This window comes from Coloeus monedula, assembly GCF_965178545.1.
Source record: "Coloeus monedula genome assembly, chromosome: 5".
NCBI lineage: Eukaryota > Metazoa > Chordata > Aves > Passeriformes > Corvidae > Coloeus > Coloeus monedula.
In genome coordinates, this window is record NC_138785.1 from 74,505,259 (window position 1) to 74,518,276 (window position 13,018).

The following is a 13,018-nucleotide window of genomic DNA, read 5'->3' on the forward strand; positions in this document are numbered from 1 at the left end:
CCAGGGATCCAGGGGAATCACCCATGGTGCACGTTTGACACCGTGAGCCAGATCAATCCCAGCTTTTTCCAACTGCCTGGTTTGCTGAGGTTCCCTCCTGCAGAGCACTCCCTTGATGTGGCTGAGGGAGCCAGAGGAAGCTGGACACAGGGACACATGACACCAACACTTCCTAACATCCCACAACACGAAACCGGGATCAAACACCGTCAGTGGGAGAGGAACCTCACCCAGGGCTCTCCTGAGCCTCTGGCAGCATCCTGCCCTTCCTCCCTCCCTCCCTCCCTCCCTCCCTCCTCACGTGCCAGGAATTCCTGCCATTTCTTTAGCTCCCGGTTTTGTTCTCAGCATCAACAACATTCCCTCAGCAGAAGGACAACGTTTGTGATGTCACCCTGCTTTGAAGCCGGAACCATCAGATCCTGTCAGAGAAACCAACATTTCTGACTTCTTTTCTTCTCCTTCTTGTCTCAACCACCTCTCTGACCTCATGCCCACCAAGACACCAATTCTAAAACCATGGGGATTTAAAAAAAATTCCCTTTTCCCCCCCTTTTATGAAGACATTTGCAGCCTGAGAGATGGTTTTCAATGCCTGACGTTGGCAAGGACCAAGCCCACACCTCTTAAACCAGGCCTAGAGCAGTAAATCCATCCAAGGACTTATCTCACTTCATATGGAGAGGGGATTTTTATAAAATAGAGGTATCTCAGGAGTCCAGAGAGCATCAGCTGGTAGATGACACCACACCAATGTTGCTGAGCCGCTCTGCAGACTTCATGAACTCTGCTGGAGAAATCTCCACTGCTTTAAGGGATTCAGCTTTGGGGCACCCCTGAGCACTGCAGCTGGAGCTGGCTGCTCCAAGGGATCTGGAAAGTCAACTTGGAAAGAGGGACCAGCTCCGAAGGAGGTTATCCTTCATCCCCCCAGTCACCAGATTGGATTAGAACTAATTGGATCTGATGAGTCCCATTCAGCCAAGCTGGAGAAAAGAGCATTAGAAGAAGGAAGGAAAAAACTCATTCATTAGGGCTGGGAGGTGAAGATGGAGGCAGAGAGATGGAAAACTGGGCTCTTTCCCAACTGGAGCTTTCCCAAGCCAAGGAGAACAGAATGGAGGAGTCCAAGGGAAGGGAAAGCAGTAAGGATCTGAGTGGGGAAGGAAGCTGGAGAGGAGCAAGAGTATGGGAAGGAGGAAACATCACTCCCAAGACAATTCCAAGAAGGATGACCACAGCAGCACCACAGTCGGATGCTCCAAGGGAAGAAAATGGTGTAGCCTGGAGCAGGAGTGGAGGAAAATGGGATTTGTGCTGATAACGAGACAAACTTGGTTTGGGAGGTGATGGAGAAAGGAGGATGGGGGGCCATGCCCAAGACAAGAGGTTGCTGCCTCAATATCAAGTTTTCCATGCACCTGGATCCTGTCCAGAGGCAGCACCATTCCCAGGGGTCGTGGGGATGGGCTGGGGCAGAAGAAAAGGAAGGGATGAGAACAAACCTGCTGGAAATGGAGACATCCCAGTGAAACAGGAGAGAAAATGCTGCAGAGAGGCACATGGAGTTTGGGAGGGGACAGTCACGGAATCACAGAGCAAGTCGGGTTGGGAGGGACCTTGAGGATCATCTACTTCCACCCCTGCCATGGGCAGGGACACCTTCCTCTATCCAGGGGGCTCCAAGCCCCATCCAGCCTGACCTTGGGCATTACCAGGGATGGGCTTGGCAGGACCCAGCAGCTGCCAGGTGCTCCTAACTGCAGGGCAGGATGATGCTGGGCACTGGGAGCATTCCCAGAAAACCCCGTGTCCTTGTCTCCCACCACACCAAAGGCTCAAGGCTGTGCCTTTGGGAATGGCTGCGACAGCTCCAGCGATTTCTGGGCTCTGGAATTGCCGGGATGAGTCTGAGATCCAACCAGTCCCTTCTGGAATCTGAGAATCAACAGGGAAGGGGATGTGCAGGAACAGGAGCTTTGGAGCAGAGAGATGCAGATGTCAAAGCGAGGCACCGCTTCTTTTTGAACTTAATTTCAAACAGAAGTTTATCACCAGCTCCCCGGATCCACTGGGATTTTCCTTCTGCTGCTCATGGAGGAGGGAGCCAGGCCTCGCTCCATCCCCTCCCATCCCATCCCTCTCCAGCTCCTGAATGTTTCCTGGCTGCCCTGAGCAAGGCCAGGCCCGAGGCAGTGGGGGGGCTGCAGCTCTCCCGGCTGATTATGGACATCACACCCCATTCACAGGCTGTCAGCGCAGCCTCGCAGACAATTATCGGGAACAAGGAGCTGGGATTGGAAAAATCCACGGGGGCTCCTCCACCTGGAGAGGAGAGCGAGAAATGGTGTGTGAGAGTTCAGTGTGGGAGAGGGGAAGAAGGAGCAACCCCGGCATGGCGGAGGCCATGGCATGGGGAGGAGAGGGATTGCTGGCACAGGGAGGAATGGGATTGATGGCATGGGGAGGAATGGGATTGATGGCACGGGGAGGAATGGGATTGCTGGCATGGGGAGGAATGGGATTGCTGGCATGGGAAGGAATGGGATTGATGGCATGGGGAGGAATGGGATTGCTGGCACGGGGAGGAATGGGATTGCTGGCACGGGGAGGAATGGGATTGATGGCACGGGAAGGAATGGGACTGATGACATGGGAAGGAATGGGATTGCTGGCATGGGAAGGAATGGGATTGATGGCACGGGAATGAACGGGATTGATGACATGGGAAAGAATGGGACTGATGGCACAGGGAGGAATGGGATTGCTGGCACGGGGAGGAATGGGACTGCTGGCATGGGGAGGAATGGGATTGCTGGCACGGGAAGGAATGGGATTCCTGTCACTGCTTCCACCCTGAGCCCCCCCTGGCCCAGCCTGAGGCCGTTCCCTCTCCTCCTGTCCCTGTTCCCTGCCAGCAGAGCCCGACCCCCCCAGCTGCCCCCTCCTGTCAGGGAGTTCCAGAAAGGGAAAAGGATCCCTCTGGATCCTCCTTTGCTCCAGCCTGAGCCACTTTCCCAGCTCCCTCAGCCGCTCCTGGGGCTCCAGCCCCAGTACAGACAGATCAGGACACTGAAATTGTTCTGCTGCTCTCCAGTTCCCACCTGATTTGGTTCTGAACACACCCAAGGGTAATTCCACACACCTTCACAGTTTTGCTCGCTGTGGATAACCCAGAGCACCAGTAAATCCCACTGGCAGCTGTTCCCGACCTCCAGTGGCTCATCCAGAGCCAGGATTTAGGGTCAGGAAGCAAGAAAGAACTTCCAAAATGAAAAGCTCTGGGTCTGTCCATGAAGAGCTGCTTTAAACACCCTCCTGTGGGGCCAGCAGTGAGCCCAAGGGGGGTCATTAGGAGCTGACATCAATGGCATTAATTTTAACCCGGGTTACCTGGTGAGGTGAAGGAAAAGGAACACCCAGGTGCTGAGCAGGCACACTGGAAGTGCAGGATCAACCCAAACCCCCAGCCCGGCTGCAGCCGCTTCTCCCTCTCACCCAGAAGATGACAGAACACCTACTTCTGTCAGAATTAGCTCAGGTTGCTAAGTGAGAACCAAATATTTATTTGTCTCTGACTGACAAGCCCATAAACCCCAAACCTGCACTGAAATAAACCCGGTTAGAAGTTACAAACCCATGTCTGGTGGGAAGGGGGGAGCTTGGAAACTGGGGCAAAGCCCCCAGCCCTGCACATCAGAGGGGCCGAGCTCACACACCCGCCCGGGCTCCCCTTCCACTGGGGGGGAGCTGAGGCCCTGCCCCAAGGGAAGCTCAGTGTCACCAGGGCTGTCACCGAGGCGATTCCTGGCCGAGCTACAGCCCCAAAACTGGCCCTGTGCCCCTGCCTGGGCTCCTCAGAGCCCATCCTGTCCCAGGGAGGGGCAGTGCCAGCAGCACCCATGGCCACGGCCCCTCCAGGGCACGCGGAGTGGGCACCAGATGGACAAGGAGAGGCTGACCTGAGCACGGAGCTGAGCACAACCCGCAGGAAACGTGGCCAGAAGGTGCTGCCACAGAGGAAAAACCCTTTGGAGAGTCCCCACAAGGTCTCCAGCAGCACAAGGAGCAAGACCTGGAGCTGCTCTTGGCAGAACTTGCAGCTGTGATCGGGGAAATTGAAAAGCTGATGGATAAAGCTCCGATCCCAACAGAGACCCACAGGAAAGATGTGAGAGGCTTCAGGGAGAAGGTACAGAGGGACACAGAGAGTGACCCCGTGGCTGCAGCTGAGGCCACCTGGATTAACCCCACCAAAGGTCCCGGCACCAGTGCAGCAAACGGGGAATGGCTGCTCACGGTCCTTGGCTGGGGCCGATTTAATTTTCAGGTGTTTCAGCACAGCCCCAAAAGTCACTTCTGACCCCAAAATGAAGTTTGAGTCTAAAGCCAAAGTCCTGAAGAGCTGGGTCAGAACCAAAAGGGAGCAGCAATGCCACAGCAAATGGAGTTTGGGTCTGAAATTAGGAATCAAATCCTGGAATGGTTTGGGTCGGATGGCAGGGACACCTTCCACTGTCCCAGGGTGCTTCAGCCTGGCCTTGGACACTTCCAGGGATGGGGAAGCCCCAGTTTCCCAGGGCAAAAGAAACCTATTTCCATATAAAAATAATAATCTTATTATCAATAATTATTATATATATAAAATTACAATATATAAAAAGCATTCATTACCAATAAAATCGGCTTCATGCAGCTTTTTTAACCTTCTAAAAGTGTGAAAAATAGCAGAGTAAGAGTTTGTGTGTGTCAGCTGGGAAGAGTTTCTGTCTAATTACAGCCCCCCTGATCTGTGCAGCTCTTGGCACTGGAATACTGGGGGAATAAAAAATTCCAAACATTTCAAACATGCTTGGTCTTTCTCAAGTCTTTTTACTTCTCCCCGCCTTTGTTTGCCTTGTTTAGGAGAACCAGCTGGTATTAATTGCACTTCATCCACCACCAGCATGAACAGCAGCCAGATATCAGGAACTGGAGCCTAATCCCAGGAATCCACTCAATTGTTTGGGAAAAAAAATTACATTATCACTCTGTTCAGAGCTGCAGTAAAATGAGGGAGCGAAAGAAAAGGCAGGAGAGAGGCTGGTGGGGGGAGAGGGGGATAAAAATAAACTACAATCATAGAAAAAGAAACAGATTTTAGAGGATGGAATTCCCAGAGCAGCTGTGGCTGCCCCTGGATCCCTGGCAGTGCCCAAGGCCAGGCTGGACACTGGGGCTTGGAGCAGCCTGGGATGGTGGGAGGTGTCCCTGCCCATGGATGGGGTGGGATGGGACAGGCTTTGGGACCTGTTACAACCCAAACACCTTTCCCAGCCTTATTTCAAGCGATTCCTTCACCTGAGTCATGCACAGGAGAAGGGATGAAATTCTGGAGCTGGCGCAGCTCTCCCTGCACGAAGCTGTGCTGTGACTTGGGCTGGGATGGGAGTAGGTGGAGAGGACAGGGAACGCTGGGGGTAAATTATGGAATGAACAAATATTGACTCCTCCCCAAATTCCTCCTGTAGAGCTGGGAACCAGGAGCTGTGGTGGTAGCAATTCCTCTCTCTCTAAAAAGGGAAGAAAATCAGGAAATTTGCAAAGATTTCCCAAGACTTCTTGTTTAACTGCAAGACAAAGAGGCCAAAATCTGCTCATCCACCACCTGAGGAAGGAATCTGCTCGTCCCTGGTGTGAGGACACGGGGGGTGAGGCCGGTGGGAAGCACAGGCACAAACCCACTGCTCTGCCCTCTCTGCGCTCCTCCCGGCCCTTTTCCAACTGCAGCCAGGGAAGGGGCTCACTCCCATGACTGACCCCATATCCAAACCCCTCCCTGCTCTGCAGGGCTTTCTCCAGGCTGGTGGGAATTGTGAGGGACTTCAGGACACGACATTCCACAGTAACACACACAGCAGGAGTGGTCCCAGCTGGAACGTCTGTGGGGACACCGGGGCACAGCGACCTCATTGCACACCCCCTGTGCCACTGCCTGCTCCACTGGGGAGGTCTCCCAACATCAGGAAGGAGAAGAACCCACAAAGCTTTTTGCCCTTCTCCACCCCACAACATCCAGGGGTCCACGGAAAGCTCCTGCCTCTCCCTGCAGCACTATTCTGACCCCCCCGAGCACCACAGCTCCAGGCCCCTGCTATTCCACACCCCCAGGGCTTCCCAGTGGGATCCCAGTCTGGGGGGACACCGTGGCACCTCCGAGGAGGCAGCAGCTCCCCCTGCAATGGGCTGAAATGCCCCAAATTTATTACCTCCAAATCTGATGGAGTTTCTCACGCCTCCTTTCCCAGGGGTGTTCTCACAGCACCCCGAAGGTCCTGTCTGCACTCTGCACCTGCCCTTCTGCCCCGGCTGCTCTGCAGGACCCGAGCCAGCCCAAGGAATTAAAGATTCCCAAGCCCTGCATCAGCTGTCCCAGCACGGACACCTCCACACTCCAGGGGCTCCTTACCAAAGCCTCCCGGCTTCTCGGGGGCCACAACTCTGCCAAGATCCTTGTCCGTGTGTGCTGCCCCTCTAATGTGCCCCTGTTCCAAGAGGGAGAGGAGCATCAGTGCCAAAACCACGGACTCAGTGGCGCCGCAGCGTGCCGGGGTTGGAAGGCAGGCTGTGAGTGGCAGCAGCACGTCCAGCCAGGAGTGTCACCGTGGGGACTCACAAGGTGACAAAAATGCTGGCCTAAGGACTGAGGAGGTCAGTGAAGCCATCCCACGCTTCCCCAGGGAGCTTTGGATGGAAAAGCGAAGCATTGAGGTTGTTGGGGTGGGGACTGGGGTTAAAGTTCAGCTGGAAAAGCGGGCACGGCTCTGCGGGGTGACGGAGTTCAGGGGGGCCAGGCTGGGCTGGGAGCAGGGTGAGTCTGCAGGAAGGGACAGCAGAGGGGACAGGAGCAGCAGCCCTGCCTGGCACACAGACATTGTGACACGGAAAACCATCCGGAACAGCTGTATCCCATAAAATGGGCAGTTTCCCTCAAAACCTCGGGCACTTCAACAACTCCACACCCTTTGGAAAACGGTCCGGCAGCTGCAGAAGGAGCAAGAGCAAACCCTCTGGGACCTGAGAAAGTGGGGAAATGTCTTGGCCAGAGGAAAAAACACCAACTGCTGTGGGATCTTTAATGATCCAAAGGAAAAGGTTCAGCCACTCAGTTCAGAGGCTCATTGGAAAACCCAGTAACTTCCCCAAGCTGCTCCTCAAAACTGCTCCTGCCACTCTGGGATGAGCTGATCCTGAGCCTGCTCCTGATGTGAACCCATGCTCCTGGGAACGGAATATTAAAAGCCACAAGACTGTGATTTTAGGAATGGTGAAAGCTCCTCTCTCTCAGCTTTTTTCACACAGAACTTCAGAGGAAGCCCCGGAGCTGCTCCAGGGCTGGAGCCCCTCTGCTCTGGAGGCAGCTGGGAGAGCTGGGAATGTTCCCCTGGAGAAGGGAAGGAGGCAGGGAGAGCTGCGAGCCCCTTGCAGGGCCTCAAGGGGCTCCAGGAGAGCTGCAGAGGGACTGGGGCCAAGGGCTGGAGGGACAGGAGGCAGGGAATGGCTTCCCAGTGGGAAAGGGGAGCTTGGGCTGGGATGTAGGGAAGGAATTGCTGGCTGGGAGGGTGGGCAGGGGCTGGGCTGGAATTGCCAGAGCAGCTGGGGCTGCCCCTGGATCCCTGGCAGTGCCCAAGGCCAGGTTGGAGCAGCCTGGGATAGTGGGAGGTGTCCCTGCCCATGGCAGGGGTGGGATGGGATGATCCTTAAGGTCCCTTCCTTCCCAAACCATTCCAGGATTCCATGCCATGGCCTGAACACCATCTCCAGCCCGAAACACGTCCACAGGGAAAGCTGTAATTCCCAGCACTGGGCATCAAGGTGATCCCCAGGAGAACATTCCAGAACCCTGCCTCTCCTCAGCTGCCACCCAGGACCCTGCAGCCTCGAGGTCTCTAATTTGGCCATGATTAATTAATTCACCACCAATTAATGCACATGGGGAGAGTTGGAGTTCACAGAGCAGCAAAGCCACAGCGCAGGAGGTGCTGGAATTCTGGTGGAAAGCTTGGGCATGCAGGGACAGGCACCCCTCAGGTGGCAGCATTCGCTGGTTATCAGGACTGAACGGAGTCAATTAAAGGATGCAAACATGCTTGGAACCCAAAAAACATCTCCCAAGCAGCTCCTTAGTCATGAAATCCAGAGATATAAAGAGTTACCCACTGCTATTGAGACAGCACTTATGACAGCTCCCAAGTAGCCCTGGATGAACTTGGATGTCGGAGAAGGCTTTGGAAAGAAAAACAAAACATATTTTCAATAAACAAACTTCTGGTTATTAATATTCAACCCTTTTTCCCCCCCCCTTTTTTGTTTGTTTGTTTAGTTTTTGGTGTATTTGTTTCAAAGCAGAGACAGGTTTAATTTTGTCATATTGTTCTGTGACACACGGTCTGTCATCCCGAGAGGCAAAAGCGAGGGAAACTGTGGCCTCCTGAGCGAGGTTAAAGGGAATGGAAAATTAATTGGCATCAGAAAATTATAATAAGAGCAGCTCAAAGGAGGGATGTGAGTGAAATTCAGCAAATGGCACCAAATTAGCATTTCTACCATCGAGTGCTGAACCCCAAACTCGCCACAGTCAGTATTTTGTCTGTGAAATGTTCTCTCAATGAGCTGGATGGATTCCAGCTCCGCTTCCCACATCCCAGCACGGGATGAATGGAGGCTGAGGAGAAGGACGGGAGCAGGAGCAGCCCCACCAAGGAGGGGAGCAGGAGCAGTCCCAGCACTTCCCTCCAGCTCCCAGGCACAGCCCCAGCACTTCCCACTGCAGCCAGCGCGTGCAGAATCCTTGGGAGCTGGCAGCGGGATCATGGAGCTCCCTCCTGCTCCCCCAAAGCCAGGGATCCTTCTGCTCTGTGCTCTTAGATCCCAGTTAAACCATTCCAGACCAGTCAGGACCCTGCACTGGTTCAGCTCCGAGGCCCTGAGCCCCATTTCCGTGCCTCGAGCGATTCCCAGCTCCTCGTGCCGGTTACACTGAGTTTAAACACGGCTGAGTGGCCAGTCTAGAACCCCCTCGGTGCCCACTGCGGAGGTGTCACGGACAGGGCAGAGCCGGGATTCGTGTTTCCCTGCCGGCCGGGCCCCAGGGCCGTGCCCACAGGCGCCCACAGCCGGCTCCGGGCCGCGCGAGGCTCACCTTGCTCGCGTTGCGGTTTGCATAGTTCACACACGCGTTGTGGCTCTGGTTCAACCACTGCAGGGACAGAGGAGACACGGCGTCAGCACAAACCCAACAGGATCCGTGATTCTGGGAGCTCTGCAGGAGAAACCATCTGCCTCCGGGCTGCTCCCAGCTCAGCACCTCGCTGGGGCAGGGTCTAGGCCCGGTTCGATGCCCTTTTGAAGGGAAGGATGGAAATTCCAAGGTACCCGGTGTCCTGAGGGCAGCTCTGCTTCCCTGGATGCTGCATGGACAGCTCCTCCCCTGGCCTGATCCCCCTCGGTGCTGTTGGCCTTTATTTTCACAGAATCCCAGGATCCCTGAGCTTGGAAAATCCCTCCAGGGTCATTCAGTCCCAGCTGTGCCCAATCCCCCCCTTGTCACCAGCCCGGAGCACTGAGTGCCATGTCCAGGCCTTCCCCAGACACCTCCAAACATCCCTGGGCAGCCCCTGCCAAGGCCTGAGCACCCCTAATGTGAAGAAATTCCTCCTGATCACATCCATCTGCAGCCAGGATGCAAGATGAAGCCCAGCTGCCATTCCAGCAGTCACCTCCTGAGCTCCAAAGGCTCCCAGAGGGTCATGGGAGGCTTCTGAGGAGCAGGAGATGAGGAGATGTCCCAGCTTGTGGATACAGAGGGCATTAAACTGGCACTGGAGCAGAGCAGCTGGGGCTGCCCCATCCCTGGAAGTGTCCAAGGCCAGGCTGGATGGGGCTCAGAGCACCCTGGGGTAGTGGGAGGTGTCCCTGCCCACCTGGGGTGGAAAGGGATGGGCTTTAAGGTCCCTTCCCACCCCAAACCAGTCTGGGATTCCATCCCAGATGTCCCTAAACAGGGGAGGTGAGTGGCCTTCAAGCCCCTGAGTGATTCAGGATGTCCCCAGCAGGTGAAGCCAGCTGGGACAGCTCCCAGCCCAACCCACCAGGCCACAATCCCTGGCACGTCCCGCTGTGCTCCCGGCTCCGCCACCTTCCTGACGCTCCAGGCAGATCCCACTCTGCTCGGAGCCTCCCTGACTGCAGAGCTCTCTATCCCCACTCACACTGCAGACAATAAAAAGGCATTTGCCACTAAAAAGGAGGCTGAAAATAACTTGTTCCTTCGTTTCAGCTGGCGGTGGAATCACACTTGTGGTGTGTTTACTATGGATCTCTCCCTCCCGTGCCTGCTTCCTCCCCTTACTCTTAATTCCCCGAATTTCAGTGGGGAATTACACCAGCACCTCCCCACACACAGATTATGTTCCCCCAAAGCTCCTGCAGCAGACCGAATGCAGAGGTCCTGGCCTCTAGCACACCTACTCCCAAAATTCCCGGGACTGCCATTCCCATCCCTGCACAGATGTTGCCCTTCCAATGCGAATTTCCCCAAGGAAGATCCCAACTCCCGGTCCTCCAAAAGGCAGATGTGTGAGTTTAGAGCCAGCACTTCCATGGACCATTGACACCCGGACAAAACGGCTCCAAAAAGCTGGATTTTGGTTGTGGCCCGTTCTGCCTCTCCCTTGCCACGGCACAGGCAGGTGTGGGGTGAATTGTGGAAGCCAAGGTTTGCTCACAGCCCCTCCCCGGCCTTTCCCTAAATGCACCCAGCCATGTCCTGTCCCTGGAGCACGGCCAGGGTGGGACAGCCAGCCCCGGTTTGTGCTCTGGGCAGAACTCAGCTTCTCCCTGCCCACATTCCCACCCTTCCCAAGGAGCGTTACCTGCCAAAACACAGTGGAGGCCAGGGTCTGGTTGGGCAGGAGAAGACCAACAACCTGCAAGAAGAGAGATTCCCTCGTTATTAAAGCAGCCCTGCTTTGCTCTCTGTGCTTCTCCAGGCGTGCAAACGGCCAAGCTGATTTCTTCAATTATCCTCATTTCTGGCTTTATTTCATTCCTGGCTTTTTTTTTCATCCCAGTCATTATCAGCCTCCTGCCTCCCCGTTTTCCAGGGCTGGCACTGGCTGATGGCGCTGCCCCTGGAAGCTCTGCACCCTTAATCACCACTTGTAACACACCCTGAAAATCCCCCAGCAGCTGACACTGCCCGAAGATCCCATTAAAATCCAAACAATTCCTGAATCCAGGAATATTTCCAGAGGGAAACACAAACACTGCATGAAGGCAAGAAGAGTTCAAAGTCGTCACTGCTGGCAGTGAACGGGGGGGGGGGGTTCTCATTTTCCTTTGGCACATTCCCTGTTTGGAGCACCAGGACAAAAATCCCACTGGGACATCTGAGGACAGCAGAGCCACCTGGGAGCACTTTGCTCCTGTTTGGGAGCCTGGGATTAATTTTAATTAATTAATTAATTAATTGATCTCTGTTGGGGTCACACCCCAAGCTGTGCAGACTCCGCTGGGGCTGGCAGCTGCTGTCCCCCCGAGGCTCAGGGCAGCCTGGCCCAGCACATCTGGCCAGATGTTCCCTGCTGGGGCCTGCACTGGGGTGCCAGAGGCTCTGTGAGGCCACCCATGGCAGCACCTGAGGCCACCCAGGTGTGTCCTGGGTCTGAGGGTGTCCTTGGGCCGTGTCTCACCGCGCCATGGGGACACAGCTCCACAAAACCCATCCCTGACACACAAAATACCTGGCTTAGGGCCATGTTTTCCTGCTTTAGGGAAGGTTTTTCTTGGTTTAGGGCCATTTTTTCCTGGTTTAGGGCAGTTTTTCTTGTTTTAGGGCCATTTTTTCCTGGTTTGGGGCATTTTTTCTTGGTTTAGGACCCATTTTTTCCTAGTTTAGGGCCATTTTTCCTTTTAGAGCATGAGAAGCTGAAGAAGAGGAACGGGAAGCAGAGCAAGGGGATCCCAACCATCAGCCCCACAAACACAGACAGGACAACGAATTCTCAGCAAGAAACAGGTGAGACTCGAGACTCCCTGACATCATTCCCTCCTTTCCTGTGCCCTAAACACCCCGTGTTGCTGGAGACATTTTCTGGCTGCAAAACCCCACGGAGAGAAGAGGCCGAGCAACCCCTTCAATCCCAACCCCTTTATTTCCAGGCCACTCATGTCTCCGAGGCAGGAAAGCCATGAGCTCACTCCCACCCTCAGACCTTCCCCACCGTTTCCTCCCAGTTTATTCCCAAGAATGTGGGGAGGAAGGGACCCTCCTGTCCCTGGGATGAGCTGAAGCCATCCCTGCACATCTGCAGCAGCAGCTGGAGAGGAGGCAACGTCTCCACTCGGGACACGGAGAAACAACACCGAACAAAAGGGGAGCACGCTTGGGCGGCCTCGTTTCATTCCCATCTTCCCTCCCTTCTCCTCCTCCTCCTCCAGCTTTTCCTCCCACAGCCTCTTGTGGAGTTGCAGTGACTTTGTTCCTTGGCCCGGCGCCAGCTCCGAGCGAGTCCCACTAATTTACGGCTGCGTTCCCCACGCGGAGCCCGGCATTAATTAACGCAGCACCAAACGAAGCCGCGGGGCCGGGACCCTCCTGGCCCGCGCTGCCTCGAGCCCCAGAGCCGGCGGGATGAGGAGGCTCCGGAAGAACACGGCGAGGCAGAGGCTGGGGCTGAGCGCCGGGGGAAAATTCCGGCGGAAAATAAATAAATAACAAAAAAGAGCACCCAAAATCTGTATGACTGAAAGAGGCACGTTTAAATGCAAACTCTCCATATGTGCAAGAGTCTGTCAAGAAATGTACAATTTCACTTTTAATTACTGTCAGGGGAAAAAATAACTAAGAAGGAAAACAAAATATAAAAAAAAAAAAAGGAAAGAAAAAAGAGCTTCTAAACACTGGCGAAGTATCAGCGACAGAATTTAATTGGTGATCAGGTGTGAAGGGCCCTTCGTGGCCCCAAAGCCACCACTC

General features: G+C 54.8%; 1 protein-coding gene across 1 annotated transcript in view; it reads right to left on the bottom strand.

Annotated features, from left to right (window-relative positions):
* Positions 1-13,018, bottom strand: part of SFXN5 (sideroflexin 5) — a gene marked incomplete at both ends in the record, with an annotated part of 85,562 nt that overhangs the window by 36,512 nt on the left and 36,032 nt on the right. Inside the window, 3 exon segments of the mRNA XM_082282478.1 lie at positions 8,200-8,265; positions 9,182-9,238; positions 10,914-10,967. Coding sequence (XP_082138604.1) covers positions 8,200-8,265; positions 9,182-9,238; positions 10,914-10,967 — 177 coding nt within the window.